This window comes from Malus sylvestris, chromosome 13 (assembly GCF_916048215.2).
Source record: "Malus sylvestris chromosome 13, drMalSylv7.2, whole genome shotgun sequence".
NCBI classification, from domain to species: Eukaryota; Viridiplantae; Streptophyta; class Magnoliopsida; order Rosales; family Rosaceae; genus Malus; species Malus sylvestris.
Window position 1 is genome coordinate 1657754 of NC_062272.1, and position 19213 is coordinate 1676966.

The window sequence follows — 19213 nt, forward strand, 5'->3', positions numbered from 1 at the left end:
TTTCTCTTAAAGGGATGAGCTTGTTCTCCAGTTGCGAATAATGTATCTTCATCGTAAGATTTTCATAACCGGAATCATTTAATCATTTAATCTTCATTTGAAGGTTATGCCTACAAAAAAATCATTCGAATCGAAGATCATTTAATTATCTAAATGTATCAAATAAATTAATGGTAAATGTGTTAAGTAGCATATTCTTGATGAATTGTTGATTTATTTGATACAGTTCGATGATTAAACAATCTCCTATTCAAATAATTGTTTGTAAAGATGATATTTAATGAAAATTAAGAAATTGAACAATGGATTATGAAAATTCTACAATGAAGACACAATAATTGCAATTGTGGATTGAGTTCGTTCCTAAAAAAGTGCAGTGCAAGCATTATGGTATTTTATTTACCAAGACAGAAGATTAGTGATTAAAGGGACTAATGGAAAAAAGAATCTGCATTAGCTTTCGTGCGTATATAAATCAGCCAATTAACTTAAGGTGGTAATTATTTAATTTTTTAGTAAAAACGATATTTTATACTAATTTACACTTAGAGAGAAATGAAAGATTTTAAACTCAAAACACAATAGATTGAAGGGAAATACTCTAATTATCAACGGAATTCATCATTTGTAAGTTAAGGCGGTTTCAAGTTACCAATTAATTTAATCAATGTTAATCCGTCGACAAGTTGGCAAGTTTTAGGATTAGACATGAGGGCAAAGGGGAACCCCCGTATCCCAAGATTTGAAGTAAGGAGGGGGTGTGTAGTTTTGGGAGGGAACACACGTACACACTACACAGTATCAGGTGTTAACATTTAACCTAAAACTTAGCCTTAGTTTAATTATTATCCCCGTAAAGAAGGTAAAATGTAAGGAGTCAAAGAACAAAATTAGGCCGTAAAACACGAAAGAGGGAAGAAATTAAAGACCAACATGTTCGACGATCGATTCGATCAGTCGGCCAACAAGAAAACGAAAGCGATGGCAGTCGTGTATGCATGTTGGAGGTTGCGAATTGGCGAGTTTCGAAACGGCGGACTCAGCCTTAACATGCAGATGGGTTCGCTCTCACATGCGATTGTAGCCACAATCCAACAAATGCAATTAAGCAGGTAGCTCTCACCTCACCCCCACGTGTGCACTGTGTTTTCAACCTCACGATCTTTTCAATAACACAAGAGTTCATGATTTATATTCAAATTTCAAATTACATGAAGACGTTTTGTGATAAAACTCTTGCAATTGTCATGTTGTATAAATTGGTAAAATGCAAGTTGAAAGATAATTTATCGGTGTAAACTTATTACTTATCTTCCTAAAATCTTGACACCTTCTAACTCACTATCCCGTTTTAGTGGCTATTGCTTGTTAATGGCTAAATGGTTAATGATATCCCCAAATTCAATTAATTATTGATCATTACTTTTTATATAAAGCAATACCCTACCTTTTAACTTGTTGCATTTGGAAATGCTAGGGTTTCATGTTATTAAATCAATTAATCTTATACCAAAAATATTCGATGTAAACCCTAAACCCTATCTTTTACTTGTTGGACTTGAAATGCTAGGGTTTCATGTTGGTGAAAAGTTGACATGCGGCAAACAACATTAACTTCCGTAAAAAAAGTCTAACGCATTAATCTTGAGATTATGGATTGGAGAAAGACTTGCATAAAGAAGTTTCAGTTTAATTAGTAATACAACATGTGTGACAATGTATTATTGAAACAGAATGTAATGGTAACGATAAAATCATTCTATATAAATCGCCCCGATGCATTAGACTGTACATGGCATGCATGCATGGCGCTAGTATGATTGATTGAGGTGGACTAATTCTCATGGGCATGGCGATTAAGTGACGACCATCGTACAGTTCCCGCTTGCAAACACGTGGCCAAAGTGGCGGGGGTCGATGCTCATGTGGATGCCCATACCTTGTTCATGTGGAGCTGGAGCCTGGAAAGCTAGCTAAAACTGTTCAAACAGCGATTGCAGCCAAACATGCCATTGCTGTCAATTATTGATCGAATTGCTCAATGTGGCCAAGTAGATAAAAGATATATATAATCCAAGCAAGGTAGGGACGGTTTGGGAACCAAGTTCCTCTGAGGCTTTTGGACTTTGTTGTTGCAACTTTCTCTGGATACAAAAGGGAATGGACCCCAATGTGACACGAACCACACTTATATATACATATAGTTAAGTAGATATAAGAGTCAAGGTCCTACCATTTTACGACTCCTTACTTTGTAAAGGGATCGAACCCAACATTGTGTGGATGATAAAATACATGGAAGGGAATTATATTATATATAAGAGTCCCCACGATATGGCAGCAGTTGAATTATGAGGTCCTAAAAGTCCAGGCCTTTTGAAGTTTGAACTTATCTCAATATATGTGCATATATCTTTTTGCAGCTAACGAAAAGAAGCCTCTGCATATGCAATGCATGATTGATCGTTTGCTGCAGCTAATTATATTCGGTACTTTGGTCGTACACAAATGCCGTCAGCTTGCACTTCACACACTAAAAATCCGATTGGTGCATGGTTGACAAACTAAAAGATATAGCTGACCATGATCATCTCAGTGCACACATAAAACTCTACTTATATAAGGTTTTTAATGAGTATTTTCATAAATAATGTTCCTTAGACTCAAAAAATAATGACATGTTACTAACACGTTCTTTAATATAGATGAATGTGCCAAACTAATTGTAATATATTTGTACTTGGACGTAGTAGAACATAGATTATGTAAAGATTAATGGGTGATTAGGTTGGATTGAAGATGAGTAGGGTACACCATCAAGAACATATGGTATGTCCTCGTGCGCGTGGCTTCATTCTTGAGCATCCATGGGGGCCATGCTACCCTTCTGGTCCTAAAGTCCTGCAGGCACACCACCTCATGATACAAAAAAAAATATCTGAAATATGGAACTATGATTATATACTGCGTGACTTAATCGGTTCCTTGCAGTATATACACCCAATTTCATAACCAAAATTTATTCAGGTGGAAAATTTTCAGTAACATAAAAATAATATACCCAAACCCAACCATCATTCGTTAGCTTTTTCATTAATTATATGATAAGATAATGTTTGTGTGTGTGTGTATGCATGAATCGATAGATATCAGAAGAAGTGTTGCGCAAGTTGGAGAATTGGCTAGGTGTTGGACCAAAACATTAAAGGCGTGGTGCAGATGAAATAAATACATAGAAACAAAAATGGATCATCAAAAGATGGAGAGAGCAAGAGAGGAGGTGGTCATGCCATCGTGGTCAGTGTAGGGTGAACAACGAACACGAAAGCTAGAGAGATGGACCAGCTGCGGCTTTGGGACCATTATTTGTTTGACTGTTGAGAGAGCGATCGAGAGAGACATTGCATGTAATAGAAACGTTGCTCGTCCAATCCAATGAGATACAATAATATTCATAAAATTAAATTCAATATTAATTAAAAAATTTAATAACAAAAATGATTAAATCCTTTCTAAAATCATGCAAAAATTAATACCAAATAAGAATTTTGTTTTTCCCTCAAATTTGAATCGTGAAATATGATCTGCGCTTTTTTATTTTTAGTTTTAAATATTTGTATATTCTAAATTAAAAAAATTGGTGCATTTTACATATATGTAACAAAGGGGTACATTTTACATATGTATAACAAAGTGGTACATTTTCTTTATGAAATACTAGTACATTTTAAATAAATTATGGGTCCTAATAAAAGATTAAAAAAAATTATGGGTACACATAAACGTTTAAAATATGGGCATAGAAAAAAAAAAGAAATATATAGGTACAAATTAAAACTAAAAAGAAAATTGGTACATATTTAAAAAATGGTTGCAAATTAAAAATAGAAATATACAATACAAAATTTAGTTATAAATATAAATATGTCAAGTGTAACGTTTCTAACACTAAATGGATCTTTTTGAAAATGGTTAAATAATTTTTAGTTTAAATATGCTAACATTTAAATATTTTATTATATATTGAAATAATGACGTAAATAAAAACCCAAAGACGTTGATAAAAATAAAAGAAAAAGCATAAGATGTCAACCAATGAAATACAACAACAAGAGATGAACATCTGATTTCTCCTATATCTGATTTGGAAAATGAAGTTTTCTTGCAACCAATGCACCACATTAATAGCATAATTTGTTCGATAGACTTTTGACTTTGGACTAGAGATATACTTTGCATCAGGTGAATGGTCCCATGTTCCTCTCTTGATTGCATGTTTTTGTAGTTAGCCATTTTTTCTTCTTTTCTCCCTTTGTATGAATTCATATATCCTCTATCTCCGTTCAATTAAATTAGTTAGACCAAGAATTCCATAAATCAATACTCGTATAACGAGGAAATGTCGAGCTCTGTCAAAGCAAACTTCACTTTAAGTTGTGTGATTAATGTACGGACGCTTTAACCTACTTAATTCATTGCTTTATTTTTGTTTCAAAAGAAAGAACGTCAAAAGCATATAATATTTCTTTTGTAACTAAATTAAGAAGATATTATAAAAAAATTCTACCCCTGCACAAACAAGGATAAAATTTTAGTCAAACATTTACTAACTAAAGTCAAAGTATACATGTAAAAAAACGCTTCTTCATTTGAAAGTAACGTATATTCATTGTATAAATTATATAATTGGAATCATCTAATCTCTTAATCTTTATTTAAAGATTATCCTTGCAAAAAATCTTTAAAATCTGATATTATTTCGTCATCTAAATGTATTATGTAAAACAGTTCATCAAGAATATGTTATTTAGTATCTACACCATTGATTTTTTTGATACATTTGGATGACTAAATGATATCGGATTTGAATAATTTTTTGTAGGGATAATTTTTAAATGAAGATTATGAGAATGAACGGTTCTAATTATGAAATTTCTACGGTGGTCATACGTTATTAGCAAGTGGAAGAATGGTCTAATTTACAGGGCAGACACCTTTGTATATGTTTTCAAAGAGTAGGATTCCTAATAAAGAACAGATTACATCAACCTACAAAATATCATGGAGTAAAATGTCATTTGCTTGCACCCTGCCAAAACAAAATAAATAGGTAAGCAAAATGTGAGATACGTGGTGGGCTGGAAAATATTAGCCCAATTGTTAAATGTTTCTGAATTGGGCTGGGTTAGATAATATCAAATATTCATAGCAACAAATTAAAGTAGAAGGACTTCGGAGTTCGGAGCCTCGAAGTAAACTGGTGCAGCCGTTTTTAGTAAACCCCAACCCTTAAATAAAAGTTGAAACCCGATTTGAGACCCAAATTTTCGTATAAGGTTGGCAAGTATCACCAAGATGCAACACCATAAGTTTTACTGATTCAAGATGAATGTTGGGTGTTAGTTGCGTATTTTGGGGATGAAATTTGATAAATAGTTAGGAACAAACTCACCAAAACAGCTAAACCATCCATTTTGTTTATCCAAAAACAAGGATAATTATCTTTGCTGTTTAAATTTCTTCCAGTAACACCAAGATCCTTTTCTGCTTATTTGCTTAAATAGATCAACAAGAGGAGAGAGATAGACACGAAGAAATCGTTAAGAGGTTAACTAGCGTATAGGAAAGTCCTGTATAGTTCTTGATTAAAAGGATAACAAGATGTCTGATCAAGTTGCGGTAACGTTGGAAGAAGGGCGCAGTGGTAACTCGGAGCGTTCTGGATTTTGGCATTCTCCAGAGATTGTTCAACTTACCCAAAAGGTAACAACATACGTGAAAAAAAAAAGACCCCATTTATTAGATTAAATAAATTATTAATTAAGAGTATACATATATATATATATATATATATGTTTATGTAAATTAATGTGCAGGTAATTGCAGAGGTGATAGGGACATATTTTGTGATATTTATTGGATGTGGCTCGGTAGCAGTGAATAAAATTTACGGTTCAGTAACATTTCCAGGAATTTGCTTTACATGGGGATTAATCGTCATGGTTATGGTCTATTCCCTTGGCCATATCTCCGGTGCCCACTTTAATCCGGCCGTTACCGTCACCTTCGCCATCTTCCGCCATTTTCCACTCAAACAGGCATTAATTAATCGCAAATTATCTCCAATCAATTAATTACTTAATCATGATTGACTTTTTGCAATGTATTCATGCATTGCATTACATAATTTGCAGGTGCCTCTGTATATTGCAGCGCATGTGTTAGGATCCATCCTTGCAAGCGGGACGTTATGCCTTGTTTTGGACGTGCCCCAAACGGCATATTTTGGAACAATACCAGTTGGACCAAACATTCGATCTTTGCTCATGGAGATCATTGCCTCTTTTCTCTTGATGTTTGTTATTTCAGGCGTCGCCACAGACAGCAGAGCTGTTAGTAATTAACACTATCTTCGTTAATTAATTAATTAAACCTAAACCCCTAATATATCATACATATATGCATATCTGCACTGCATGCATGCAGATTGGAGAATTGGCAGGAATTGCTGTAGGAATGACAATAACCATCGACGTCTTTGTTGCCGGGTACATGCATACATATACATATAGCAAATATGCAGCATACAATAATGTTGTTTGGATACATAAAATTAACGTACTTGAATACATACAACATGATGCAGACCGATCTCAGGGGCATCGATGAACCCAGCACGGAGCCTAGGGCCAGCAATAGTGATGCACACATACAAGGGAATATGGATCTATTTTGTAGGTCCATTCATTGGCACCATACTCGGTGGATTTGTATACAATCTCATTCGGTTCACTGACAAACCATTGAAAGAGTTAACTGACAAACCAGTACTGCGGGAGTTAAGCAAGAGTGCTTCCTTCTTCAAATCCGTCTCCAAAAACAATTCTAATAGAACTTAATAATCCTAGCTAATTCATAATAAATTATTACGTACTGCTTTGATGAAATCGATCGGTTGTTGATCTCTTCCCCTTCTACAGCCTGCTGCTGCATGACATGCATACCAATTGCTTAAGCTTGTGCACATTATCCTAGGCCCTAGGGAATATGCTGATTTTTTTGGGAGGTCAAATAGGCCATTTGCTGTTTGGAAGGGAGTATAAAATAAAAATCGACTTCTTTTTGTTGATTTCATAGTCTGCTTTAAATTAAATTGTTTTTCCATATTTAAAAAAAAATGATTGGTAGCCTTTGTGCCATGCTTACGAGTTATTATATAATCGTTTACTCAAAATACGATCATTGTCGTAATATGATCACTGTTAATTTATACAAAATGAACCAGTTTATACACGGTAAGCTTTGTAAGAAAAGAAAGAACTTCAGAGAGAAAATGAGGTAAGCTTTGTAAGAAAAGAAAGAACTTCAGAGAGAAAATGAAGAAGAGGAAATGAACAGTTGTTTATTACATTTCTTATTGAGGTAGTAATACAAGGAATGAAGTTTTATAGTGGTCGATACTCCAAGATTAACAGTTATCTAACTAACTATATATCTAATCAATTAATTGACAAGCCCTAAACAACCACATATTAACTCTATCTATCACACGGTAAAATACTATTTTACCTAAATTATAACATATGTAATTGCTAACTTAAGTTCCGAAAGCAATAGACAGTTTCTCAAAAATTTCAACTGGTAACCATAATTTGGCTTAAATTTTCCATAATTTGTTACTCTATCAAAATCATATTTGATTGCAATTGATGTGTAAACATATACATAATGATAGCTGCCTTTGTTTAATATGTATATATATGACCTTCCTGAGATGCTCCATTCATAAACTTTGAACGAATTAATTTAATTAGTTATCAAACATTAATCGCACTTAGTTAAACAAAGAAGGTTAGATCCAAAACACATGGAGCTCCTCACATGCATGAGTTATACGTTGCATAGAGCAAATACCTCACGTGTCTTTCGATTCGAAACTACCACATCCTGACTAGTTACCTTTGAACTTTTACCAATTGTTACATCTGTGGTAAAAACTTGTAAAATCAATTAAATTGTGTAGTGATATATATTCGTCAAAGGACCCATATAAATCTAAGTTGCCGAGTTATTTTCACAACCTTCTCGATCGATCCTTTGTTTTTATTCTTCAAAGTTATATATATGGTGAAGCCATAGACTTTCCATCTGATGTATCCCTCCCTCCCACCAAATGTCTCTAGGCGAAATCATTGACTCTCTGATCTTCTGGTGCCACATGGGTAAGGTCTAATTTTGGGTGCAAATGTGGCATACACGTCAATAAATATGTGGAACTTGCACTTGCCACAACATCAATTAACAACTAATTAATTTGACTAATTGACTAACAGATGTAAAACAAAGCTTGAACTTACAATGTTTTTAAAATAAAACATGAGTTTGCAATTACATTCAATCGTAAGAGTGCAAAATGTAATTTATCCAAAAAAATACGTAAGTGTCATTGATTAGGAAACAACATTACAGATCTGTTTGCCTGGTTGGAATTAGTCCCCTTTTGTTCATGAGGATTCCATGGATCTGTCATGTTTGGTTGATATATGATTAGTGTTTATATTATTTTCTAAAAAGCGAAACCAAAGGATAAAGAATAAAAATAAATAAAAATAAATAAATAAAAAATAGTTTTTTTATTAACGGAAGGATTGCAAGAACACAATTCAATAAACGGACAGGATCCGAGTTTAGATAAGGTGTGGCTGGCCCTGTATCTTGAATATGTAGGGCACAGCGAGACACATGGCTCCTCCAAAGGTTTAGACTTTGTCCAAATTGTGAATTTGTAACTGGACCGCCCATCAATATCCCCAATATTTTAAAATGTAACGGCTCTAATGTTTCCTCTAAATACAACAACCAATATTTTTGACATTTAAATAGAAAAAATGTCGTCACTAACACTATGGTTTAGTGTTAAAAATTGTGTAAAACATTTTTTTTTTCGTCAATATGAAAAGCTGAGATCGATTGCGTGTTTAAAATTTGTTGACCGGTGAATTCATGAATTTGTTAAAAAAAAAATGAACGAGTTGGAGATCAACTAATCAATCTAATTATTTATTTTTTAAATATGGCTTACGTATTGTACTGGATTGAGTTATGTACTATTTTTATTTTGTATGTGGTAATATACACACGTAGTGGCGAAGCTACAAAGGGACAAAGAGGGACATCCATCCTTCCCCTTGCCGAAAATTAAGCCTAGGAGCAATGGTTCCGCCTCTCTGGTCCCACCGGAAGTTATGGCTGCTCAGCTTGCTTTCTAGTTTATGGGTTTTTGCTGCTGTTATGCATTAGTGTTTTATTTTTTATTATTTTTTTAAAATCCTTAATCAAATAATGCGTTTCATTTAGTTGATTAAAAATAATAATTGACATGGGTCCCCTGTTACCTTTGCCTTCACACCATTAAGTCCTCCATTCCATTAAAAAAAAGAAAACTAATGAAAAATAAAAAAAAACTTCTCTTTTAACGAAAACCTTTTTTTAAAGGTTTAGTAAATAGTGTTAGTTAAATGTAAAAATGTGGTTTTTCGTTAAAAGTAAACAGTACCATGAGTGTTTTGTTAAAACTCCCATAAAAAAAAGAGCAAAGATCTTCATGTTTTATTTTTTCTTAATTTTTAAATTTATATTATCCTTAACTCTAATTGATTTTTTCCAACCTTAACCCTAATTTGATTAATTAATATGAAATTTTGTTTAATTAATAAAGAATCATAGAGTAATACACTAATATAGTTATTGATTACTGATTATTGATTATAGTTATGAATCCTATGTATGATTATTGATGAATGAAATTGTTTTTTAGGGTAAAAATTTAATTATTGATTATTGATTAATTAATTATTGATATTGATTAATGGAATTGAATTTTGGATTGTTGAATAATTTATATGATTATTGGTATTGATTAATTGAATTGTTGGTTTAATTAGTTAGTAGTCATATAGTATATTTTACTCTAGGATTAAGAGTCTAAGACTGGGAGGAAGCAGTGATCTTGCAAAGGAGTTGGTGAAGATCAGGAGGTGTGCAAGCTATATGATAGCGTATAAGCTTCTTACATTGGTTTTGGTATTACTGGCTACAACCGCTTCAGTTGTGAGAGCTTTTTCTGCTATGAATATTGTGAAAACACTACTGTGTACAAATGAGAGATCAATGGTTAAGTGGTAGCATGATTGTTTACATTGAGAGAGATGTATTTACTTTAATTGATAACGAGCTTATTATGCGATATTTTGATGACCTGAAATCTCATCGACAACAATTGAAATTTGTTTGTACTGATAAATTATGGAAGACACTACTATATAAAAGGATTAGATTGTTGCCAGTTTTTTGAACCTTGCACTCTTTTAAGTTCACCCTCTCCCCAACAATTCCTGGCTTTGCCATTATACACACGCGAAGCCAAAAACCAAAATATTTTCGATGCTCACTCAACTTATTCTTAATGTCCATTCGTCAAATTCATAGTTGAAAATGCAAGTTTAATTGTATTGGCGAAGGAAAAACAAAAAAAACAAAAAAAAAAAACCTGGCCAGGCAAGCAATGTCCGACTCCATTTTCGCCCAAGTTAAAATCTTTATCCATAAATTAGAGAAATTTAAAGGGGCACCTTACTAAAAATTGGCTCTATTTCAAAAGTAAAAAATCATTAAAAATTGAACCTATTTAAAAAAATGAATTATAATATTGGACCTCTTTCAAAATTTTCCATAATTAATAATAATATGATGCGAAAGGGCAACCAAAACCCTCACCGATTGAGATTTGTCGTTGATTGCTACAGTTCACAATCCAACCTTTTCAAGCAAATCCGACTTCACACTTTGATGTCGTACGTGGAAAACAACTTATAAGTACACTAATCACTTCTCACTCATTCACCAAAAAAGTCTATGTCTCTCTTTCTCTCTCTCCTGCTCTTTCTCTCTCTAGAAACCTCAGAAGCTTGTTAGCCAAACAACAAGATCTAATCTTGCAACCCAAAAAACAAAAAACCAAGATCTAAAGACAGACAGACAAGTGGGTTTTGTGCCTTAGACTCATGTGAGTGTGTTTTCGCTCCTAACACGCTTGCTTCAGATTCCCGACTAACATTTTAGCTCCTCCATCCTTCATAACCCAACTTTTTAATCCTCTGGAATTCTATCCAATCCCAGATCACTGTTTGATATGCTTTTCTTGTAGCTGTGAAATGGGGTTTTGATTAAGGTAAATTCTTAACGTTTCTTGCAAGGTTTTCTGATAAATTAATGGACTTGCTTGCCCATGTTTGTTTGCTTACTAAACTCAGATTTTGTCTCTGAAAGATAGGCATTCCTTTGAGATTTCGAGGGCAGATTATAGTCATGTCTGGGGAGATAGAAGAGCCTGTTGGTTTTAGCTGTCAGGTAACTTCTTTATGCTTGATTGATTTTTTATTTTTTTATTTTTTTTTGTCGAGAATAATTTTCTTGATTAATTATGTTTGTTAGTGAGTAATGTTTCTTAAATTCTGCACCAGTATGAGATTAACTGCTTAATCAGGAAGATTTGGGCCCGTTTGATAACCATTTTGTTTCCGGTGTTTAATTTTCAATTTTTGCGCTAGATATGGGATTCAAAGAATGAAAATAAATATAGGCCTAGAGGTTGATTAGCTGGAACAAATGTTTCCCTTACATGAAATGTTTTGTGCACGATATGGTTTTTTGTAAGTCATATGGAAAGCGCGATGAACTTGCATTTCGAGGCAATCAATGAGTTCTGATCTGCTTTTCCGATCGTTGATTTGCATCCCTTTGGTTAATTTTCAGTAGAAGTGCCCAGAAATTGATATACTAGTGCATCCAAATTCTCCCACAATGTGCCATTCTGCTATGAATGTCCAAACTAGTGGATGAATTGACAAATTATATTTAGTGATTCATTCTGTTTTGTAGTCCTCCGCTTTTATAACAGCTACTTCTTCGAAATGGACAGGCAGACTCTTTACACTCTGGTTCCATATCATTCGGGAGGTTTGAAAACGAAGTTTTATCTTGGGAAAAGAGATCGTCTTTCTCGCATAACAGATATGTTGAAGAGGTTGAAAAATGCTTGAAACCGGGTTCAGTTATTGAGAGGAAAGCTTACTTCGAAGCTCAATTCAAGAAGAAGGGTTTTCCCAAACCAAATTTACTCAAGTGCTATAGCGGTTCAAATCATCAAGTCTGTGAAAATGATGTCTTGGAGAGTGATGCGTACGGAGAAGAATTTGAAGACGGAAATGAAGATAATAGTTGCGCTCATTTTGATGAGACCTCGGAGGGTTCAGAGTACCTCGGAGACTTTGAAGTGAAAGAATGTGAAAGGGAAGATCCTGAAGTTTCATTGTCTGATCCTCAGAGGGCATCTGAGTTGAACGATGAACATATTCTGGTGGATATTAAAGATGATAATCCCGAGGAAACACATCAAACTGGAATAGGTTGTGACATGTTTTCTTCAAGTATCGATGAACCAGAGACCAATGTAAATGAGAATCATAATGGTGATGCTGTGAATGCTGATGAATCATGTAATTCTGTTAATATGAACCCCAAGACTGCAGCAGATGAGGAAGTTAACATCACCATTGTGGAAAGTTTGCACAATTCTTCTTCAAAGGTATGTTCTTATAGAACACTTCGTACTGGTTTGGTATTGCTGTGCTTTGAAAAAAAGCTGCTGTGAGAATAATCGACTGTGCTGTGAGAATAAACGGCTGTGAAATAAATCAGCAGAGTGTTTGGTAAACTTTTATGTAAAAGTGCTTTTGGAAAAAGAAAAAAAAAACAATATGATAGTGGGTCTTTTCATTAAAGGAGTACTGTAGCTCCGTGTGCTTTGAAAAAAAACCAGTTTTCCAAAGCTGCAAATAGCAGCTTCAGCTTTTTCCTTTGATTTCAGCTTATTCTCACAGCAGCTTCCAAAATAAGTCTTTTTTTTTTCAGTTTACTAAACACCTAAAACCCTCACAGTTTTTTTTCATGGGTGCTTTTTTTTTTAAGCAACTCACTCCCAAACCACCCCTAACTCATTTTTCTTTAGTTAGTAACAATACTAACTATAAATTCCTCGGTTTCCTATCTAGTTGAAGGCTGGAAAAGAATCCAAAATTTCCAAGTCCAGAGTAAAATCTAAGGCCAGCATTTCTCCGGTTAAGAGAAGCATTTCTGCTGAGTCGTCTAAAGTTCCTACAAATAAATCTAATACAAGAGAAAGAGAGGGTACACGAAGAACGGATAAAGAAAAGCTGTCATCAAAAACTGCAATTCCACCTACACATTCTGTTCGCAGGACTCCAAAATCAGAGGTAAGCATTTTATCGTCTTTATGACGTTCTTCACCCTCTACATAGTACATTGTAAGCATATTGGTTTCTCAAAAACTGGTGTGCCTTTGGATTCTACACGCAGGATTCTACAAAACTGAAGGGAAATTCTGCTCATGAGAGTCGAAGGTATATATTGTTGATTGCAAGTAGAAATCCAAAATGTTTTACTGAATGGAACCTCATATGCATAGTTCTTGCATTATTGTAGTGATAAAGAGTACTGTGTTAAGAACCTTGGTGAACCTCAACCTCCTGCCGTCAAGCCTGAGTCCCGAGGACGCCAAATGGCAAACAGGTTTATTAGAATTTCTTACTGATGCTATCAGTGTTTCTACCTCTCAAACTGTAGAATTTTTGTGAGGTCACCCTTTCCATATTCCTCTCTCGTATAGGCTTAACCAAAGAGTCAATTTGACCAAGTCTGATACAAGATCAAGTGTTGCAACTTTCAATTTCAAAAGTTCTGAACGAGCAGAAAGGAGGAAAGAGGCAAGCCACCATGTACTTTTTAAGAATTTGGTGTTCCTTTAGATTTTGGGTTAAGATTTATATTGCTTACAATGCTGAAATGACTTGTTCCTTTGTCCTTGTGGCTCTTACAATCCAGTTCTTCACGAAGATGGAAGAAAAAATGCATGCCAAGGAAGATGAGATGAATAAGATCCAAGCAAGAAAGCAGGTAAATGAGACGATTCATCTATTTGACAAGTTCATTGTGGGACATCGGTGTGTCAAAGAAGACAATTATGTCTTTCAAACTAGTAGAATGCTATATTTGATGCTTGGAGCAAGGATCCAAATGGTTAATGATGAAGCCACTCAAATTTTCCTTATTGCATACTTCCGAAACTTTGCTTAAGAATCTCAGCGGGGTTACATTACTGTTATTGCAGGAAAAAAACGAAGCTGAGATTAGACAATTCCGCAAAAGCCTCAACTTCAAAGCAGCACCAATGCCTTCTTTCTATCATTCAGCTGTGAATTCAGTGCATGATGCGAGCAAGGTAAATAAATGCCATCCATTGCATTTTAAGACAAGAACTTCCAAGTGAATCGAGCATAAATTTGAGATTAGAGGATGACTTGTTGCTGTTCCATTTTGTTGCATGGTTTCACCACCTTGCCTAAAGCATGACCAGATGTTCTTTCTCGCACCAAACAGTTCAGTTCTGAATGTGATTAAGATTTCGAAATGGAAAATTGGAAACTAATGGCCCAGTTAATCATGGATTTTCAATATGTTTTTCAGGCTGTATCTACCAAATCCTCTAAAGTACAAAGCATGTCAACAAATCCAGGGAGTGGAGCTACCTCAAGATTGCTATCACATTCGGAGACAGGAAAGTCTGAAGCTCCTACTGATAGTGATTCTGTAAACACAACAGATTTGCCCGAGGCCTCAAGAGAAACTAACTTCATGATGGCTGAGCCCTCTGAAGCTAGTTCAGTTTCTTCAACCACATTGAGCAGCAAAAACTTGTCCCGAGATACAACAAAAGGTGAAGTCACGAGGACAAAAGAAAGAGAGAAGAATGTTAATACACAGAAACATCGATCATTAGAGAGCGGAAAAATGGCAAAAAGTCAGAAAACTGAGGGGAAGCAGAAAGTAGGAGGTGAAAGGAACAGCAGAGAGATGGCAAGGAAGGGTGTGAAAGTCAGCGTCGGCTTTGGAAGCAGTTCAAGAATGGGTCATCTAACAGTTGGTGTTGCCTCATGAATGAACACCGAGAGACGGAATATAGTCAGCCGTGCAGGGTGAACACTGCAAGCCTGAGTTTTAATGGAAGCAAAGCTTGTAACAAAACATGTAGGCGAAGAGAGAATAATATATGGTTGTGCTGTTTGAGGGAGTAGAAAAATTGGAATCCTAGGCCCTCTTGCCACCTTTACAATTAAATGTTTTATTAAATTTATTTATCATGTAATCAAACCAAGTTATCTTCTATGCTTTGACACTGCGGACTATGTAATAAGCGTTTTTTCCGTGCACTGTGAATTCTTGTTTTGATTTCTTCATATTTTTCACGCATCACCTTCATTTTATGGTTTCGTCATCCTTCGAGCGTCGGCCAACATGCTTTGATCTCAGCATTCACGTGGATATTTGGTTCGGGATGTGTCAGATTAGTACTGTGTAATCAAGTACCTTAAAATGAATTAATGAGTTGATAAAAAGCATTTCACTCTTGCACTCGAGATTCTAAATTCAATTCCATCTTCTTCGTCATCACTTGTACAAAAAATTGTGGTAGGGAAAGTTGGAAACTTGACCCATCTTTCACTGATTGGTGGATCAAGATTTCTCCTTGGCATTTATCTTGCGTATGAAGCAATTCACAAAAGTCACCAACTACTTTGACTCGGATTTCAATTTCATCCTTATTGTTTCAGCTGTTTCAAATTTCAATCAAGTACTTATTAGTCGTTTCGGTTAGGTTGCAACTTATAGTTCCTTCTCTTTTTAGAGTCACGTGCACGGCATGTGGCACCGTATCTAAGAGCAATACTGCGTTTTACGCGAACAAACGGCCATACCATGAATTAAGCCTACCTAATAGCCTAATTGCTATTGGATTTATGCTAATTGGGTTTGATTAGTGGTTGTATATCTTATTATTGTGGTGTAGACCAGCTAAACCTCAGAGTTTGAAAACAATATCCTTTATGTTAAGACTATTTATTTATACCATATTTTGTAGATCACATGACGTGGTACAATGATGGTTAATGGTTGGACTTCTTACTTAAATCATTATAAAATAAATCCAACGATCAATCACTACATCATGTGATTTACAAATTATAATCTAAAAAGATAGTCTCCCTAACATTTTCCTTCCGTTAATTACACGCCAAATTATTAGTGCTTGTGAAAGGATTGACCTAGATACCTACGTAGTCACCCCTCATTACAACACACATGCAAAGAAATTCCTTATTTGCTTTAACAAAGCAATTTCATTCCCTATTTTTAATAAGGTCGTGCTATTTATACACTTCTTTTTATCTTTCATACATTCTTATTAATTTTTGTCTATTGATCTTCATCAATTCATTTCGATTTGACATTTGAAAATTAAAAAGAGTGTCTAGAGATAAAAATAAGCGTGTGAATAACATCACCCTTTATTTATACTATTCAAAACTCTCTTCTCTCACGGTTTAGATTAGTTTTAAATAAATATTGTTTCTAAAGAAACATATTTGGATGCTTAGGTTCATTAGTCATCATACAGTTTCCCAATGATAAATTTTATTTGAACCCGTTGAACATCTTTCTACACCCAGCTTACTCTTTACACACATATTGTTTTTAATTAAACTTTCAATATCTCTTTAAACCCAAATTTATTGCCTAAATTATCCTCACAAACCCAATTTAAGGATGTAAATTTATCTTTACACTCATTTAAAAAATAAAAAACCAAAATCAAATGAAAAGAGCTGGGAAACATGCGAAAACAATGATGCAAAGAATGCAGCTGTTGGTGGTTTGGCTAATTAGAATTTAGATTGCAAAGCAAAGACTAATTTTATCAGTAAGATATTATACGAACGCAGACATGAGGAACTTAGCTAATCAATGCTGTCTATTATCTAATTGTAACTCTCAAATTAAGTAGTAGCAGATTGATATGTAATCCAATAACAAAAGCAGGATGTTATGGTTATATGTAAATTAAGAAGTAGAAGACTTTGGTAAATGGTGTCCAAAAAGAACAAATACTTGGTAAACTTATACAGCTAATAGTCAAAATGTTAGTATATGGCATATATGTCAATAAATCAATAATTCAACTCTCGCATAAATAAATTTATATTTTAGTTGGAGGATTAAAATTTTCAAAATCACCCTCTATCCGTCAAAAAGAGTTTATTTTTTCTTTATGGAAGCGTCTTAGGGTTTATGCTAGAACAAAACGTACGTTAAAAGTTACGTAATGGTTAGAGTTTAGTTACTGATTGTGGGTTTATTAATATCTTATTTTTCTTGTTAATTTTATCTTAATTATGCAATAAAGTAATAAAGATATTTCACATTTAAAATCTAAATTAGGTGTAAAAAAAAATTAAATGAGTTCAAATAACATTTCCCTTTCCCAATTGACTTGATGGTCATGAGGGGTCGGTCCTTAACTCTATACTAAAAGTTTGGAATGAAGACAAAAAATGAAAGAAAGGAGCCTAAGGAGCATAATTGACTAGGAATCGTGAAGTTTCCATGGTCCTGCCCGACTGTTAAATTAAACATATTTGCTGTCCTTTTCTGCAAATATCACCAAAACAAATGATGCAATACACAAATGGTTGGTTACAATTTACAAATCATGCACCTTAGGACAAAAGAAAACGAATATAGTATCATCATCTTCATTTTCTTTCTTTAACGTTTGCTCTGTTTTCTCTCACTTACATTGCCAATGCTCAATTCACCTCATCATCTTACATATTTCTAAATATGACTAATTGGAAGTACATCTAAAACGAGTGAAAATGCTTTGGTGAAAATGTTTTTAAAACTAATCTTTAGTAAAAATTCAAATGGATCCTAAAATAAACACTTTAAGCGATTCCTGCAAGAAGCACATATTTTGCGTTTTTTTCTTTCTTTCAAAAAGCACCTAAATTCGAATACAGGCCTGAAATTTATCTTCAACTATTGGACTATCCCATGGTGGTCACCAATGCTCAATTCATCTCATCATCTTTACAACTAAATATATGGGTAATGCTAGGGACATTAAATTTGAAAACTAAATGATTTATCAACAATAAAAATAAGCATGTTAATCAACATTTTAGTAATAATTAACTCATCAACTTCTATGTCCTTTAGTTTACAAAATTATGTCTGTACAGTTTACAAAATTATGTCATTTAACATATGTTTGTAATTTAACGTCTAGATCACTCAAGATTTTAAAGAAATTTAAAAAAAAAATAATAGGCGTGATCTAGTAATAATAGTGTATACCATACATTATGTGTAACAAAATGCGTAGCATAAAAATATTTAACATGATTAATCTCATTAAACAAAACAAATGACGTTTGATATCATTCCAACGAGAGATAATTGCGACTAAGCTCATTAATTCATTAAAACAAAGAAGACTTTCTAACAAACAAAGAAGACTTTCTAACTTTTACAGAAAGTTAAAAAAGAAGTAGACAAATACAACGTAAAGATTGGTGGTGGCAATAGTGTTGAAGAGCGTTGACGATCTTCTGATTACAGAGGTTGCCGACGAAGCGTCTTGGTTTCCATGAGCACCGTTTTTGTAGTAGAACGGAAAATAAGGTAAGATGGGGTCCGGAGGAGGATTAGCACCATATCCATAGCCGCCGTTATAAGTAGACGGAGGAGGGTTGTACGGGTAATATCCAGTTGGGTTGTTGACGACGGCCGGAGGCGGGTATGCCGCGGTTTGGGACGACGGAGGAGATGGCGTTGTGGTGGTCGGAGTTGTTGGAGTAAAAGTGCCTCCGGTGCCTGTAGGTGGAGGATAACATGGATACGCGCAGGGATTGTCTGATATTGTTGTTGCAGGAAAGCTGAGAATTATTGAGAACAAAAAGAGACCTGAGAGAATGAGTGGGTTTATCTTTGCAGCAGCAGCCATGGGAGATTGGGCTGAGTATTTTGTGGGAGTTTAGGAAAATGAGTGAGAGAGTGGAAGGAAAAGGGATGTCTGTGTGTGTGTGTGTTTGGGAAAGAAAACAAGTGGAGTGGGTGGAGGTGGAGGTGGTTGTACAACTTTTCTTATTAGAAAGAAGACTTTGAGGGTCTTGTCATGACTCAAAGAGTAAGAAAAAGAAAGAAAATATAGAGGGGCCAAAAGGGATTGTTGAAG

The 19213-nt window shown here is 34.4% G+C and overlaps 3 protein-coding genes across 6 annotated transcripts; 2 read left to right on the forward strand and 1 right to left on the reverse strand.

Annotated features, from left to right (window-relative positions):
• The first annotated feature begins 5419 nt into the window (after positions 1–5419).
• On the forward strand, positions 5420–7129 carry LOC126595785 (probable aquaporin NIP-type). Its single transcript, XM_050262091.1, has 5 exons — positions 5420–5763; positions 5877–6098; positions 6195–6392; positions 6487–6548; positions 6647–7129. Exons 1-5 carry the CDS (start codon positions 5662–5664, stop codon positions 6897–6899), a joined length of 837 nt encoding a protein of 278 aa, XP_050118048.1. The 5' UTR covers positions 5420–5661; the 3' UTR covers positions 6900–7129.
• Positions 7130–10885: 3756 nt separating this feature from the next.
• Positions 10886–15347, forward strand: LOC126597298 (protein WVD2-like 7). Of its 4 annotated transcripts, none has more exons than XM_050264079.1 (10): positions 10886–11230; positions 11329–11409; positions 11981–12646; positions 13113–13334; positions 13438–13481; positions 13564–13650; positions 13748–13856; positions 13963–14034; positions 14249–14359; positions 14605–15347. In XM_050264079.1, the coding sequence occupies exons 2-10, from the start codon at positions 11368–11370 to the stop codon at positions 15073–15075; spliced, it is 1824 nt and encodes a 607-aa protein (XP_050120036.1). In that variant the 5' UTR covers positions 10886–11230; positions 11329–11367; the 3' UTR covers positions 15076–15347. The 4 variants fall into 4 exon arrangements, with proteins under 4 accessions (XP_050120036.1, XP_050120037.1, XP_050120038.1 ...); XM_050264080.1 differs by having other exon boundaries at positions 11333–11409; XM_050264081.1 differs by having other exon boundaries at positions 10886–11065; positions 11333–11409.
• Positions 15348–18390: 3043 nt separating this feature from the next.
• On the reverse strand, positions 18391–19213 carry LOC126594790 (uncharacterized). The gene has a single exon (XM_050261045.1). It carries the CDS (start codon positions 18980–18982, stop codon positions 18506–18508), a length of 477 nt encoding a protein of 158 aa, XP_050117002.1. The 5' UTR covers positions 18983–19213; the 3' UTR covers positions 18391–18505.